A 15,929-nucleotide genomic window follows, 5' to 3' on the forward strand; every position below is an offset into this window, starting at 1 on the left:
AACTTGTGTTTTCAAAAACCTTGTTCCACATGCATCAGGCTGGTGGTTTTTCTTTATTTCCTTGTGATTAAAGATTATAAAGCAGGTGTGTAACAACAGAAAATGTTTGACTTCTAACAACGGCTGAACATCCTCACCTGTCAGTGAGATAAAACACTCTGAATGCCAGTTTGACAGCCTCTCCAGGTCAGGTCATCTCAGTGCTTGAAGCTCCTTAGTAATGTTGACATGTCTCTTCTTCTTCCTCAGGATCCGAATCCAAGCCCTGAACAGCCTGGGAGCAGGCCCCTTTAGCCATACCTTTAAGCTGAAGACCAAGCCCCTGCCCCCGCAGCCACCCCGCCTGGAGTGCACTGCCTTCAGCCACCAGACCCTCAGGCTCAAGTGGGGCGATGGCCCTGCCAAAGCCGCCACCTCAGACGCCCTCCAGTATCAGCTGCAGATGGGGGACAAGAGCGGCAGGTCAGTGGCCAATTAGTCAGCGGAGGGGAAGTGACCAGACGAGAGATAAACAGATAAGAGGGGAGAGCAAAAGCTTCAGATAACTGTATCCAGGAGGACGGGGTTCATAGAAAGTAATTCAGCAGATCGAGTGTCATAGTGTAAGGAGACAGGAGTTGATGATGTGCCTTCCCTGACAGAGAAGACTCGTCTCGTTTGGTTTTTGTCATATTTTGCTCGTTAAACCCTTTCTCTTTCTCTCCCACACTTTTTTTATGTTCCTGTCATTGCAGATTTATATCCTTGTATAAAGGACCATGCCACACACACAAAGTCCAGAGGCTTAATGAGTCTACCTCTTATACGTTCCGCATCCAGGCCTTTAATGAGGCGGGCGAAGGGCCCTTCTCCAATGTTTACACATTCACCACCCCGCGCTCTCCTCCAGCCCCTGTGAAAGGTACTGTGGCAGCTCTTTTTTTCTATATCTCTCTCTACATCTATCTATTCGTATCTCTACCCGATGTAGATCAGCTCTTATTATCTTTACAAACACTCTCTGACGCACAGACAGCTCAGCTTTTAACCTCAGTCCATCCAAATGAGTCTTGCATTTGATGAAGACACAGCACCAGGAGACTTGTCGACTGTCATCGTGAGTTGGGTTGTTCGGCTCGGCGCTCTGCAAAGACTCTTTTGATCCTACACATTGAAGTTGGTTAAAAGGACGTGGGTTTATATTCTCAATGTGCCACCTCTTTTGATTCAAGCAGTTCGTCAGTGTTACCCAACAATGCTTTCATCCCCACACAGTGAAGATGACTCTTAGCCATCAACAGTTTGAATCCAGCCGAACCAAAAGCCTATTATCATAGTGCCAGAAGTCCTTCAAGTCCTCTCTGCCTTTTTGTCGCAATTACCGGGGCACTTTAGTATTTCAAAACTACAAGTTATTGCTGTTGTTTTTGTTTAAAATGCCACCTACCTAAAGAAAAGCATGAGACATCATTATGGCATGCTGAACATTTCTATATAGTTGTCTAGAAATCACCCTTAATCCATTGTGAGCCACTGCACATCACAGAGTAAGTTTGTGTTAGGGCAACTATTTTTTATTGCAGGTTCAAAGAACATATCAGAAATAATGTGGCTTTTATTTTTTGTCTTGCATTAAATAATTCAATTATACCATCAGCTTTATTAAATGTGTTTGCTCAATTTACCCCTAAGGAGTTTAAACCATACTGTGGTATTAACGTATTCTTTATCTCAGTGGCTGTAATGTGGTATATTTTCTTTCACTAATGGCGTCTGTGATGCCTAACTAGATCTGTACATTATAATAATACATTTACAGTTACTTATTTTCACTAAATTCATCAAATATTTTCTTTATCCCATCAAGAAATACACATTTGTCTCTGGGGACTTAACAGTTCGGAAAGCATTCAACCCCCTCTGTCCTTGGACCCTTGCAGCAAACATGACGTTTATTTTTGGGATTTTCAGATGGATTGATGTTTAATTTGAAGTACTTTTCATTAAATCTGCTCTCTTCCTCCCTTTAGTCCCTAAAGTGGAGCGAATGGATGACAACTCCTGCGAAGTCACATGGGAAGCCCTCTCGCCCATGAAAGGGGACCCTATCATCTACACCTTGCAGTGCATGATGGGAAACTCTGACTTTAAACAGGTACCAATGTTGTTGGTACTCTCCTCTCCCTAAATGTTTTCTGTCCTTACCTGCGGCTGACCTGCCATTCATCACAGCGGCCTTGTTATGCAGAACTAGATACAGATGGATCCGGGGCCTTAATGCTTTCTTCATGGCTTAGCGGGGTCTGTATTAGTCACCACTGACTTTAAATTGTCCATTATGCAAAGGTCATTGATCCATGAAGTATCCCAGGTGTCTGGTTCCTGCCAGCACATCCATCCCTCTCTATGGCCTCCAGCCATGTTAACGGGGAGTAATGGCCACATCAGGCTTATGTTAATCCAACCGCATCATACGTGGTAAATTGAATCAGGGAGTTGAAATATGTGGTTGCTATCCTGCTTGATCTCAGTGGCCTAAACTCCACAGTTCAAGTTTAAGAAATGGGAATCATTTCTGAAGAAAGAAGTTTAATTGAGGCGGTTCAGTTTCATTTGTTTGCACCTACAGGGCTGATGTGGCTGGTGTAAAAAGGACCATTTGAAATGTTTTGATTTGAAAAGGCCTGCTCGCCTGTATTTTTTTACATACCCAATTCATAACTACGGAGCCCGGGAGTGGCCATATAGAGAAAAAATAAATAAAACAAGGCCACGCTTTACTAATTTGTGTGCACGAGATATAATTTGAAGCCTCGATTTAATTAAAGCGTTCGCACGTTTTAGTTCAATCAAAGAATAAAGAGCTGCTGGGGAGTGATGAGAAAGGCAGGGATTACAATTTCGGTAAAGTTAGAAAGATATTGACAGATTCGAACTTCGCGGATCAATAACTCATGAACATATCGTTTTAAAAATAAAAACAACGTGATTTTACAACCATAGCACGTTAGACAACGAGCTACAGAGCAGTGTTTATCAGAACAGTTCGATTCGCTCCGTCCTCCACGCAAGTTCATTCATTGGTTTCTGTATGCGGAAGAGAGACCGTAGGGACCGTCAACAAACTGCAACGCCGGATATAAAAAAAAAATATGACGTGTGAATATTTATTTTGAAATATTTTACATGGCTTCACTGCTTTACCGTGTAGTGCAAACAAAGTCATTTCACACATTACGGGATTCTTGCTGTTTGGACTGCACCAAAAGGTTTGGTTGAATATATGTAGTTTGTTGACGGTCCCTACAGTCTCTCCTCCGCAGACAGAAACCATTGAATGAACTCGCGTGGAGGACAAAGCTTATTGAACTGTTCTGATAGAAACTTCTCTGTAGCTCGTTGTCTAACGTGCTATGGCTGTAAAGTCCCGTGTCTTGGTTTTTTTTAAAACGTTGTGTTCATGAGTTATTGATCCGCGCAGTTCAAATCTGTCAATGTCTTTCTAACTTTATCGAACTTTCAACCCCTTCCTTTGTCATCACTCCCCAGCAGCTCTTTATTCTTTGATTGAATTCAATTGTGCAAACGTTTAATTAAATTGAGTCCACGAATAACATCTCGTGCGCACGAATTAGTAAAGCTTGGCCTCGTTTTTTTTTCTCTCTCTCTATGGCCACTCCCGGGCTCCGTACATAACCAACCATAACTGGGGATTTAATAAATACAATTTCAGGCTTACCTCCAAAGGTCACTCAGTAATTAGAATCAGCAGAGTTTCACTCTAGCAAACAAACAGCACAGGTTAACAAGCATCTCTAAAAACATGTGGGTGTGTTGGCTGAGAAAACAACCAAGGCAGATGGCACCCCCCCCCCTTCATCCAGGGTGACAAATAACATAACTCTTACAAATAAATCAGGAAATGGTTTGTAAATTGAGAAATAGTCAAAGCTCAATCAAGGATGCATAACCATGTTTTCCCATTATAAGAATTGAAAGGCAATTTCATCCAGTCAGGAATGAGCCATAAGATTGAAATACTATGGCTGTTTTTATTTTCCAGTAGTTCAATACAATTTAACACAACATCTTAATTCAATATTGGTCACCAAGTTCAGGCTGGTGTCCTTGAAGCAGCTGAATTACAGTGTCCCCTCAGTGACAAATGATCAGAAACATCAGGATAAAAGATGTAAAAGACACCTCATTTGTTGACAATATCTCTTTAAAAAAAATAAAGAAAGTATTTTTGCCCTTTCCTTCATATTTGCAGTATTTAATCACACTTTTCTTTCTTTTCCTGTTTACAGGCATACAAAGGCTCTGCCACATCCTTTCATGTCCAGAACCTGCAGCCCAACAGCGACTACCGTTTCCGGGTGTGTGCTATCAGACAATGCCAGGACGCCCCTGAGCTGAGCGGCCCCTACAGCCCCACAGTGGCGCTCTCCCCCCAGCGGAACGACGCGGCGGTGAGCGGCAGTGCGGCCGGCTCAGGATCCCGAGCCGGCGTGGAATCCAACCGAGCCAGACGGAGCTTGACGGACGAGCAGTGCGCTTTCCTCCTCCTCATGGTTTTTGCCGTCATCGCCATCCTCATTGCTTTCGTCATACAGTACTTTGTTATTAAATAAGCAGTTTGCGCCGCCCAGCTGCAGGGTTATAGCTTTATTATTCCCCCCCCCCTCTGTCTCTCTCTGTTGTTTTGTATTCTTCATTTTGTACTTATTGTTTTTTCTTCCCCTCGCTGTCAACAGAATAATTGTACTAGCCACATTGGGGTGCATCGGGAAGGTGGGCTGGTGAGTGACAGCTGAGCAGCAGTTAAAAATTGAAGACGTAACACCTTATTTGGCACCTGTGATAACTTCCTGCCTTTGTCACCCCGTCCCAACTTTGTGGTATCTGTTGTTCAGTTCACTTTTCTGTTTCATCATGATCAGTTTCCTGCGTGATAAAGAAGTGAGAAAGAGCAGGGATAAGGTTTAATTTTGGAAGAGGGTCGTGAGTAGAGGGAAGTAGGACCGCTTCGACTCATTTACTTGTTGATTAAAGTATATATAGATATACAGTATATATATATATGTATAGAAAATAGTCATTATTTATATTTCCATTAATGTGTCCAGTATCAACCTGTTTTTTGATAGATGTGTTCCAAAAATAGTATGTAGGTGTGTCTTTAGCCTATGTGCTTTTTGATCCTGGGACCTGGTGGGCCAGTGTTTGCACAGTGGGGTGTGTGTGTCCAGATGTGTATACTGTATGTAGTTAGTGCCACAGAAGTACACGGCTGGGAGGGCGTCAGGGCCAGATGAAGGGACTTAAACCCCTGCTTGAGTTTAAGGTGGGTTTAGTGAGAGTAGGAACGGAAATGAAAATGTTGTTCACACGATAGAGAGCATTCATTTAGCACTTTCCAACCTTTTTGATGTTCAGAATGTTTAAGGATGCAAAAATGACTGGAGAAATGTTAGTATATTTTTGTACAGTGAAGACACAAGGACCTGTAAGTTTGAGGAAAAAAAATGCTCAGTATAAAGTTAGAAAACAAACAAAAACCAAACTAACAGTGAATTCTAATTATTTTTACTATCATATAGTTATACTGCTGCTTTACTCCGAAATATTGTTGTTCAGCACAAAAAATGTATGCTTACCTGTATGTTTTCTTTACTTCAGTTTTTTTGTTTTTCCCCAGTAATTGATTTTGCACCTTAGTGGAAGAAAACCTCGACTGACTGCGTCTTGGTCTTGTGATGCATTTTATAGAACACACTTTGAGATTGTGCAACCCTACTTGTGTTTTGGGTGTTTTAAAAGTTGTAGTACCACATAATGTGTCGCTGAAACAGCTGATCTTTCTCAGCAAAAAAAAAAAAAAAAAAAAGGAGAGAAAAAAAAGTATGTACCAGTTGTTTCAGAGGCCTTAATTGGAGAGGAAAAAATCTCGGGAGAATTTTCTTAATTTCTCTTAAGTTTTGATGTCTTTTTTTAGTGTTAGACGACTCTAAAATGTGTTTTATTTCCTTTTTATTTTGCAACATTTATTTGATGGTAGTAAACATATGTAATCAGGAGAGAAATGGAAAGTAGTTCTATGTATTACTTATGATTTCTTTTGATTTCTTTTGTCAGGTCATACATGTGTGAAGTATATTTTTTTATAATATTGAAGTAATATAATTTAATACTCTCCAGAGAAAATAATAAATCCTGAGTACTCATGAATCATGGAACGCAAATGGCAGATACAAAATATGTTATATCATGTACTTCCTGTGAATCTAAATTTGCCTTTTCTCTGTGTGTTAAGTATTTGTAACAGATTTCTAACCCTGAGTTTTCAGTGGTGATCTGGCTGTAGGGTCTAGTGTTGTTTGGTTTTGGGCAGTTAAATGCTGTTGCAACCGTGAAAATGAAATGCAGGTACCTTGCGAAACGTCTTGGATAATTACATGATTTGGTCTTTCAGACATTCTGCAAATGTCTGCTCTTTGTCATTTAAAGAAATCAAAATCCTATTTTTGATAGCGATTGCAACGTGTGCCATTTTAACACCTCTTCACCCTGGGCTTACTACCTTTGGTTGGGGAGATTAACAAAATGCTACAAAAATGAGTAAAATATGCACAAAAATAGAGACCATTTTTATGTAATTTTAATGTTTGCAGTTACCTCATACACCGTACATTCCAAAATGAAAATTTGTTATACTATACATACTACCAGACATATCACTTTAAAATGTTCGTTATGGGAAAATGTATAATCATAGATATGTATGTAAAGTGTACCTGTATAGCCATGATATCTACAAAGGATCCATGCACAATAAAAGATTTATAATTCTTAATTGTGTTTGTTTTTTGGCATTTGTTTGTCTTTGGACTACTCCTCAAATATATCAAACTTCAACAATTGAATCACCTGTCTATATTAATATTAATATGAGAACATCAATAGACAGCCATTCTGATAATCCATTCATTATTAGAAATGAACACAAATTCTTCTGTTTCAACATGTGAGGATTTGTTTTTCGTCACAGTAAGTCGAATAATTCTTTGGTTTAGGCCAGGGGTGTCCAAATTATTTTCACGAGGGTCACAAACAGGTTTCATTTTTCTTGTTGGCAGCCTTAAAACAGAAGCCTCAGATTGCTTATAATAAGGGAAATGTGAAGGGTATATTTCAAGTTTGTTATGCAAATAAGTTATTGGACTTTTTTCTTATCAACTTAGATTTGTAAAATGTTTTCAACTTTAATATTTGAAAGGTGGGCCTATTAACACTTTAATATTACTGTGTAATATATTAACCTATATATTTAATAAGTACAATGTAAGACAAGCACAAGTTTCATGTGTGGGTCATATTTCATTATACTTTTTGATTTTGTTGAGGACCTCGTTTCAAATCATCATAAATATATAATGGAATGACATCTGGCTGAGAGAATTGGCATTAGCAAAAGCAAAAATGGGACTTTCATTTCCTGTAGCAATGACACAATACATGTATGACCTACTGTCTCAAAAACATCACATTTGACCTGTAGTTCAAAACGTTACAACCTAACAAGAAATAGAGCTGCGGGAAATACATGTTTATCTCTATTGAGCATGATTTAGCTAAACAAATCAACATAAAAACTTTAGCAACAGGAAGCATATGAGCGCCACATAATGGTCTGACAGTTTTTTAGAAACTCATGAATGAAAGCATTTGGAGTTAGATGCAAGAGATCCTGTTAACTGTGAGCAGGAGAGCCATGATTAATGTTAAATAAGCTATCTCAGTTCACCATACATCATTGGTTTTTGTTGAGAGACAAACTGGACACCCATTTTTTTAAAAGGGGTCAAACAAGCTTTCCCTGTCGTGTTTCTTTGACAGAAGTAAACACTGAAACAGGAGGGACATTCCTGCTGCCCCTCAGGTTAAAGCAGTGCATCCTGGCTGGGGATCAGCTCAGAGTAAACACACAAATACAGCCGATGTCTAAGTGACTCTGGTTACAAAGGTTCATCTAGATCTAATGGATATGGTGGCTCTGAACCAACAGAGCACAGTCCTCTAGGCTCTGGTGACTAATGTTTCTTTGAAAACAACAGAAAAACCTGTAAAGCAGGCAGGGAAAATCTGAAAAAGGTATGTTCACAGCCTAGAGCACTAGATGGGGAATGCAATTCTTTGAAGAAAATGTACAAAGAGGCATACATTATTTTTGTCATATTGATCTGCAGGGCTTTCAACACTTTCTCTTGATCCGAAACTAAATCAGACTGAAAACCTCAGAATGTGTGGATTACTGGGATGTGAAATAAAGAACAGTGTGCTCTGAGATACCAGAGGTCACACTGAGTTAAATGTTTTATTCTAAAACAGAAAACAGGTGGAAGAACTCGCACAACTTTTGACCTTTTAAGGCTCGCAATCACCTCAAACTAAACTTTATGGACATTCTTACAAAATGGCATTCCTCTTAAACCAGCGAAACTGAGTTTATTAAACCAAGCCTGATTGAGAGTGAAGAAGACGAGATGTTCTGTTGGGGGTGTGGAGTGATGAAGCTAAGTAGGGAGACGGATGGGGCAAGTGGACAATTACGCAAACAAAGGATTCATTTTTCAGTGACTTCTCCCAGACAGCTCAGCAAACACGCTGGGATTTCAGTGATTGATGTGTCAATTAATAAACCTACATCCCTCATGTGTGTTTTTCTCATGTATGTACACTCAATTCAAATTAGCATGACACTTAATCTACATTTATTCTCCCAGAGCAGCAGCAGTGGTGGGGGGGATGCCTCAAATCTTATTCCCTCCATCATATGCCTTTTACCATCATCCATCTCATCATCATTTGATTACTTAGACACACACAAACACACACACTCCCGATTCCTAAGGGTGGTGGTGTGGAGGAGGTGCTCCCTTATTCATCTTTCACCAGAGCTCGCCTGGTCATTGAGCGCCAGAGACCGGCTCTGCCACTTCATGAGATCCTGCTCGCCATCGACACACAGCAGCGCAACAGAGACCAAGAAAAGTTTGAAAGAGATCCAGCTGAGTTTCACAGGTAAAGTCAACAGCCGTTATTTATTTCACACAAGGATATTATTTCTACTTGTAGAAATAAAAGCTAAAGGAGAATAAAATTCATGTTTTATCTCTTCTCCTACAACCTGCTTTTACTTTATATTATTGTTGTATTTAACATTTTCAAAAGAAAAAAGGCATCTACCAGTTGCTAGCATTTGAGTTCCATAGTAATCAATTGTGCATTTATTTTACCTGACTAGTTTGCGAGAATGAAATGCATTGCGTTCATTTAAATTCACATTTACACGATAAATTGATTATCTATCGTAGCAGGTGTTTATAGTGTACTTAAAGTAATAGTGTCTACAGTATAACCACTGACAGGATAAATGTCTATATATAGTTAAGGGAGGTTTAACTTTAAAAAAAACACCAGGTAAATCCTTTAATGGTTTAATTTGTCTCTCCTTGTTGAAGTCTTGATTCCCCACTTTGCTGTGCCAACACTTAGTGAAAGTTGGCATGCCCTGGACTAGACCCCAGGTGGACCTCAATGCGGGTGGAGCAGAGGCCATGGACCAGTACAACATAGACGACCACCACTATGAGGGCTCCCTCTTCCCCACCTCCACCCTCATCCCTGTCACCGTCATCTGCATCCTCATCTTCATCATCGGGGTGACCGGGAACACCATGACCATCCTCATCATCCAGCACTTCAAGGACATGAAGACCACCACCAACCTCTACCTGTCCAGCATGGCGGTGTCCGACCTCGTCATCTTCCTCTGCCTGCCCTTTGACCTTTACCGGCTGTGGAAGTACGTGCCCTGGCTTTTCGGGGAGGTGGTGTGCCGCTTCTATCACTACATCTTCGAAGGCTGCACATCGGCCACCATCCTGCACATCACGGCCCTGAGCATCGAGCGCTACCTGGCCATCAGCTTCCCCCTCAGGAGCAAGGTGTTGGTGACCAGACGCAGGGTCCAGTACATCATCATCGCCCTTTGGGTCTTCGCCCTGGTTTCCGCCGCTCCAACACTCTTCCTCGTTGGGGTGGAGTACGACAATGACACACACCCGGACTACAACACAGGGCAGTGCAAGCACACCAACTACGCCATCATCTCCGGGCAGCTGCACATCATGCTCTGGGTGTCCACCACCTACTTTTTCTGCCCCATGCTCTGCCTCATCTTCCTCTATGGCTCCATCGGATGCAAGTTGTGGAAAAGCAAAATGGACCTGCAAGGCCCCTGCGCTTTGGCCCGAGAGCGGTCTCACAGGCAAACAGTCAAGATCCTGGGTGAGAGTAGACAGATTTATACTTCTTTCATGCTTTCAGAAATCTCTCTCTGAATTTCACTATGATGAACCTTATTTGTAGGAAAAGCCTAAAGCGCAAATCCATCTCTTTTATACAATCAATGTAATTTTCATTGTTGCTGTTACAAAATAATAGGCTGACAGAGAATCAAGAATATCTTGTTGACTACACCTCCTCTTTTGTGTGTGCTCGCTTTAGCAAATGTAGCTAGTTATAATATACATTCCCAATTGTTCTTAAATCTTTATCTCTATATGTATGGCAGCCATTCCAGTGTCTGTTGAATTCCAACACAGAGAAATGTTGTCAGTAATTAATAGAATACAATAAAAGTAATTAAAAACTCAAAATCAAACACCTATAGATACTAAAACAAGAGAACATTATAATGCTGAAATGGTCTCTCAATTTTTTCCACAGCTGTATATTTAGCTGATTTGTACCTTATTAATAAAGCACTTTAACCTAATTCCAGCTCTTTTTTAGTGTTTCACAGGGAATTGTGTTGCTTTTATCCGGCAAGTTTGAGAATTGCCTGCTTCATATTAATTCTGTTTTATCTGAGGCTGCTCTACAATTGCTGATTGGCTTAATATGCAGCTCTGGCTTACTGCGCAGGAAATCCTGTTTGATAGCAAAGTACCATGGCCAGTCCAATCTGAATTAACCAAATATTTAATCACGACGTATCCATTAGGATATTAATGCAGTTCATTAGCTGAGCACACGCTACACAGAGCCGATGTTGTCCTACTTGCTGCCATTTGTATCCACATTTGTTGAATCCTAAATTGGATTGTCATCAGAGGTCTTCATAAATCAACTATAATGGAAATGTAAATGCTCCCATACTCCTGGGGTCCTTTTTTATTATGCTGGCGTCACACATCCCAGGAGTCACTCATCTTTTCACTCTGATGTAGGTGTTCCATTTATGGATACTGTGTATTCACAAATAATAAGTCTTATATAGGCCAGACAAACCTCTCTTTTAATTATTGAATGTATGTTCATTATCCTTCCAGATATGACTGGCTCCATTAGACAAATTAATGGCAAGTTTATTTGCAGGGACTTCTAAATCAATACCAGTGAGTCAGAGATTACCTCACCCTGCGCTGACATTTCTATCTTTTAATTCCAAATAAAGTTTAGTTCTTTTAAAGACATTTTCTTAGCTGCGTATAATCTAATCAGCTTGCTCACTTGCCTGTGTTGGGAAAATATGACTTCATTGTTATCGGGGGCAATTGCAGGAGAGCATCACTTAAGGGAACAAGGGTAGGATGTGTGTGTGTGTGTGTGTGTGTGTGTGTGTGTGTGTGTGTGTGTGTGTGTGTGTGTGTGTGTGTGTGTGTGTGTGTGTGTGGGGGGGGGGGTTTTAAGAGAAGTTCTTTTGATGTTAATTGCTGGTGGTCATTAATAAATGTCATAGGTGACATAGAACATGTGCTTTAAGATCGAAATACATTACTTAATCAATTTCTTATGATTTACAAGACCAGCATGAATACATTATGATCCATGAGAGATGCAATAATATTGTTTATTCCGCATGTAAGATTAGTGTGTATTGATCTTATCACATTTAAATCCGACAAGGCTCTGTTGAACAATCTAAATTTGACTTTATGGGCTACAAAAAAACATGTGTTTTGTTTTTGCTTAAATTTAGTTTCTTTATTGTATAATCCAAACTTTAGTAGCAGCTGATTCTGTCTGTTATTTTATATTTATTTGTTTAATCTTCTGACTAAGCAAGACTAGCTGTTTATCAGAGCGTACTTCACAAAAAGTCAAACTCCTCCTTTAAACTAATTTCCCTCTCCTCACTTTATTTCCCCCTCAGTGGTGGTGGTGCTGGCCTTCATCATCTGCTGGCTGCCCTATCACATTGGCAGGAACCTCTTTGCCCAGGTGGACGACTACGAGACGGCCATGCTGAGCCAGAACTTCAACATGGCCTCCATGGTGCTGTGCTACCTCAGCGCCTCCATCAACCCCGTCGTCTACAACCTCATGTCCCGGAAGTACAGGGCAGCGGCCAAACGCCTGTTCCTGCTGCACCAGCGGCAAATACAAGCCCACCGCGGCCAGAGGCAGCTCAGCGTGATCGACCACATGTCCACCCTGAACGAAAGCCTGACTGGGGTCTGAGGGGCCCCGGCACTCTCATGAGCAGTGATTTTAACATCTTTGATGGACTTCAGCATTAAGACAGCAATGGAAGGCTTCAGGAGTTGAGCGAGGGCTTGTTGAAGATGTTCGTTCAATTTTATCTTTGAGTGGGAATACAGGGCTGAGAGCTCCACTGCACTTCAATGCAAAGTCTGCTTCACACTGGGGCATTTGATCACACAGACAGGAAGATGATTTTCAACCATGTCACATTTCCTTTTCTTTCCCAAGAAACAGGAATTACATTTTCTTGTGTCAGTGTTTAACCTTAACAGTGTGTGCTGCTACATGCTTATTTCTTGATTTGTGTAAGCACTTATTAAACATCAATTCCCAGCTGATAATAACAAGCGCTCCCTCTTTGTTAAAGACAGATGATGTTAGCACCATTTGTAATGAGTCCTCATTTATTATGTTTAATTGTAGTCTCAACTGCATTCTGTTGTAAGATTGAATTTGTTTAATGTATGGTGAACAATTGTTATCATACGGTCTGTTTGTCGCTCTCATAAATCAAGAAAAACTGAAAACAAGTAAACCTATTAGCCGTGCTCCATTAGTTGTGCAGATCTGAAATTGGGTATTCCGGTGTGATGTTTGTGTTTGTGGTTTTTTCCAGTGAATGGATGGAACATAAACTTCATAAAAGCAGATTCATTTGAAAATGGGACTGTTGATGTCTGTGTGAGGCCACCTGAGCCCTGAGGATTTGGGGCTGTGTACGTGCCGGCCATCATGTAATCTGACACAGCTATTATATTACCTGGGCTTGGAGTTTGATTTAAACTGGCGGCCAGTGTCCCTGCATCACCATATTCAAAGTAATGGCTGCTCTAAGTGCATTTCAAAGAGGAAAAAATATATTAGGCTGTCAGCAGCGGCATAGGTTATTGCTTTTATTGCTTCCACCTGCATAATCTTGACAACATTGTCCATTTCCTCGTTGATGTTCAATTTTGGATTAGAAATTGTAAATTTTTGTACCTTACGCACTCTGCCAAGAAGGGTAACGTCAAAGTATTTAGCCTATTTTTATCCTGGACACTGTCTAATCCAAAAATAAACGCAGGGTTTTCAAGGTTCTGTCTCCTTTTAAATGGAACTGTCGTGATTTTGCTCATGAATCATCGGGCCTTGGTTTGCACAAATACTAAGAGACAAAGTCGCTGTGCGCTGACTCATCCTCATGACACATTTTTTTCAGGGAGCCATTCATCTCTGCCAGAGGAGCTGAAGCAGCAGTTAAAAGCTTATAATGCCACAGACCATCCTGCCTTCACCTGGGGAAAGATCAGCAAGCAGCACGACTCCTCTGTGGGTTATTTTCTTTAGTCATAATGAAAAGGGTGTGTGTGAACCGCTCGTCCACAGCTGTCAACACTCCCCTCAGGCCTTCGTCATATCACCTGAAATCATTCAGTTTTAGAAATGTACACAGGTTGTTTGTTTAGACTCAAGGTTTAGGTAAGGACTTATTTTCCATCAGCAGACATCTGACATCACTGTTCACACACCTCCTCCTCTCATCTTTTCGACATGTCATATATTAGACAGAGATGTAGTTGGATAATACAAATCATTCCTAATAAAGATGAGATATGACAAAAGATTTGCTGATTGTTATGTTCTTGAGTTTCAAAATCACAAAAACTGACCGTAATCAAACAATTCTCGGCAGTTTCATTTGAATAAGTGTATAACATTTAGAAAACATTTAACGAAAGCTAAACATTGCAATCAGTGTTTCAGAATAAATGTTCCAGACTTAGGTTTTGTATAGAAAATATTGTGAAAATATTGTGTTAGAGTGTTTTGAAATTATTATCATTAGCAAAGTTTAGTTATTGAATGTACTGAATTGATATACCCTTTTTTTGCCATGCTCCCTTGCATTACATTTTTTTTTTTCTCATTTGCATTAATGCCTTATGAAAAATGCAGCAATCTGAGATACTTACTGAGATAATCTGAGAGTATTTTCTGATACTGCTTCTCAGGTCAACATCATTTGTGTCAATGGAAGTCTTTCCACCAGAGGAGGGAGCCAAAGACTTTTGCCGTCTGACAAACAAACTGCATGTATGCATGATCAAAAGGAATTAGGCTACAGCAATATCAAACATTTCCTGTAATTAAGATAGGTAAATAAACACTGTACTTTTAGTTTAAAGCTTTTCGTTTCCACTCCTTCCTGTAAGAAACCTTTATCAGTTTCCCCTTTCAGCCCATTTCCACAAATTATCAGCAACACATATTCACTTCCTGTTTGGCTCCCTGTGCCTGCTTTTCCCTGCATGTGGCCAAAGGAAGCTGAACTAAAATGGAGGTTATTTAAAAGAGTGGTCTGCAAGGCTTCAACATCTTTCCTGCTCTCTTCTTACTCTCCGCCGCCATCTTTTCCTCTCTCCTCTTTCCTCACACTCAATGCTTTTCCCAGCTGAATGTGCGGCAACCATTTTCTGTGAAAGCTGTGAAGAGCCAGGGGAATTAGGTGGTCATCTATTGAGTGTGAAGTAATGCTTGAAAACCTGCATATTCTAGTTCACCCATTAGCAATCATGTCCACCCTGCCACAAAGAGCCAGGCGTGTCACTCTGCCCACTTGTTGTCACAGCTGGGTGACAGTGAGACAACAAACACAAATGTGTCTTTAGCTTTTACAAACCATAAGACCCTCCCACAGAGCTTTCAAGCTCCTTTAATGGCAGTAATAATGATTATAGGCTTGATTTATAAAAGCACTAATCACATCGACTTCAAAAGCTTTTAGTAAACAGTTTCCATTGTCTAATGAACCATGTTTCACAAAGAGGAGCAAAGGCCCTGTTTCTGTTTTCAAATTACTGGCGAAGTTTCCTGCCTTTCAGAGGCTTAATTATATTTACTTGGTATGTGTGAACATTTGGCCTCCTGAGAAAAATGTGTGAACCCAGAACCTGTTAGTCTGTCCATTAGAAAACCTTTGAAACCAGGTCACAACCTGCTTCTGGCTATTTGATAAAAACTAAAAGATGAAAGTCACGTCAAACAAATATTTGAGGCTTGGTTGAGGATCAAAAGCATTTTTTATGTGAACAGATTTAGCAGTTGATGCTATTCATCATAACCATGGACTGACACCATGTAAAGAATATTGAGTGGTATACAGTATATATTAGCAGTAGTTTGGGTTGTTGTTGGCAAGTTAAATAATAATACATCAGATGGCTTCTCTACAATTCCCCTCGACAAACCACTGAAGTGACTAACTATTTCATCCTGGCCTCGAGTAGGACGGCAGAGTTACTCTAAGATTTTTCATCCTTACACGAAAACTCAAAATTTAAGGTCACCTTTTAAGCAAAATCCACTTTTTCATGAATTTTATACATACATATGTGTCCCCTCTGTGAAGAGAT

At 40.3% G+C, this 15,929-nt stretch overlaps 2 protein-coding genes across 2 annotated transcripts in view; both read left to right on the top strand.

Annotated features, from left to right (window-relative positions):
• fndc3a (fibronectin type III domain containing 3A) overlaps positions 1 to 6,835 on the top strand; it is a 47,369-nt gene extending 40,534 nt beyond the window's left edge. Inside the window, 4 exon segments of the mRNA XM_063906992.1 lie at positions 250 to 462; positions 735 to 901; positions 2,010 to 2,134; positions 4,290 to 6,835. Of these exon segments, the coding sequence (XP_063763062.1) occupies positions 250 to 462; positions 735 to 901; positions 2,010 to 2,134; positions 4,290 to 4,613 (829 nt within the window). The 3' untranslated portion in view covers positions 4,614 to 6,835.
• Positions 6,836 to 9,003: 2,168 nt separating this feature from the next.
• mlnr (motilin receptor) lies at positions 9,004 to 13,801 on the top strand. Its single transcript, XM_063907466.1, has 3 exons — positions 9,004 to 9,063; positions 9,504 to 10,332; positions 12,203 to 13,801. The coding sequence occupies exons 2-3, from the start codon at positions 9,549 to 9,551 to the stop codon at positions 12,508 to 12,510; spliced, it is 1,092 nt and encodes a 363-aa protein (XP_063763536.1). The 5' UTR covers positions 9,004 to 9,063; positions 9,504 to 9,548; the 3' UTR covers positions 12,511 to 13,801.
• The last annotated feature ends 2,128 nt before the right edge of the window (positions 13,802 to 15,929 follow it).

This window comes from Eleginops maclovinus, chromosome 18 (assembly GCF_036324505.1).
Source record: "Eleginops maclovinus isolate JMC-PN-2008 ecotype Puerto Natales chromosome 18, JC_Emac_rtc_rv5, whole genome shotgun sequence".
Lineage (NCBI taxonomy): Eukaryota > Metazoa > Chordata > Actinopteri > Perciformes > Eleginopidae > Eleginops > Eleginops maclovinus.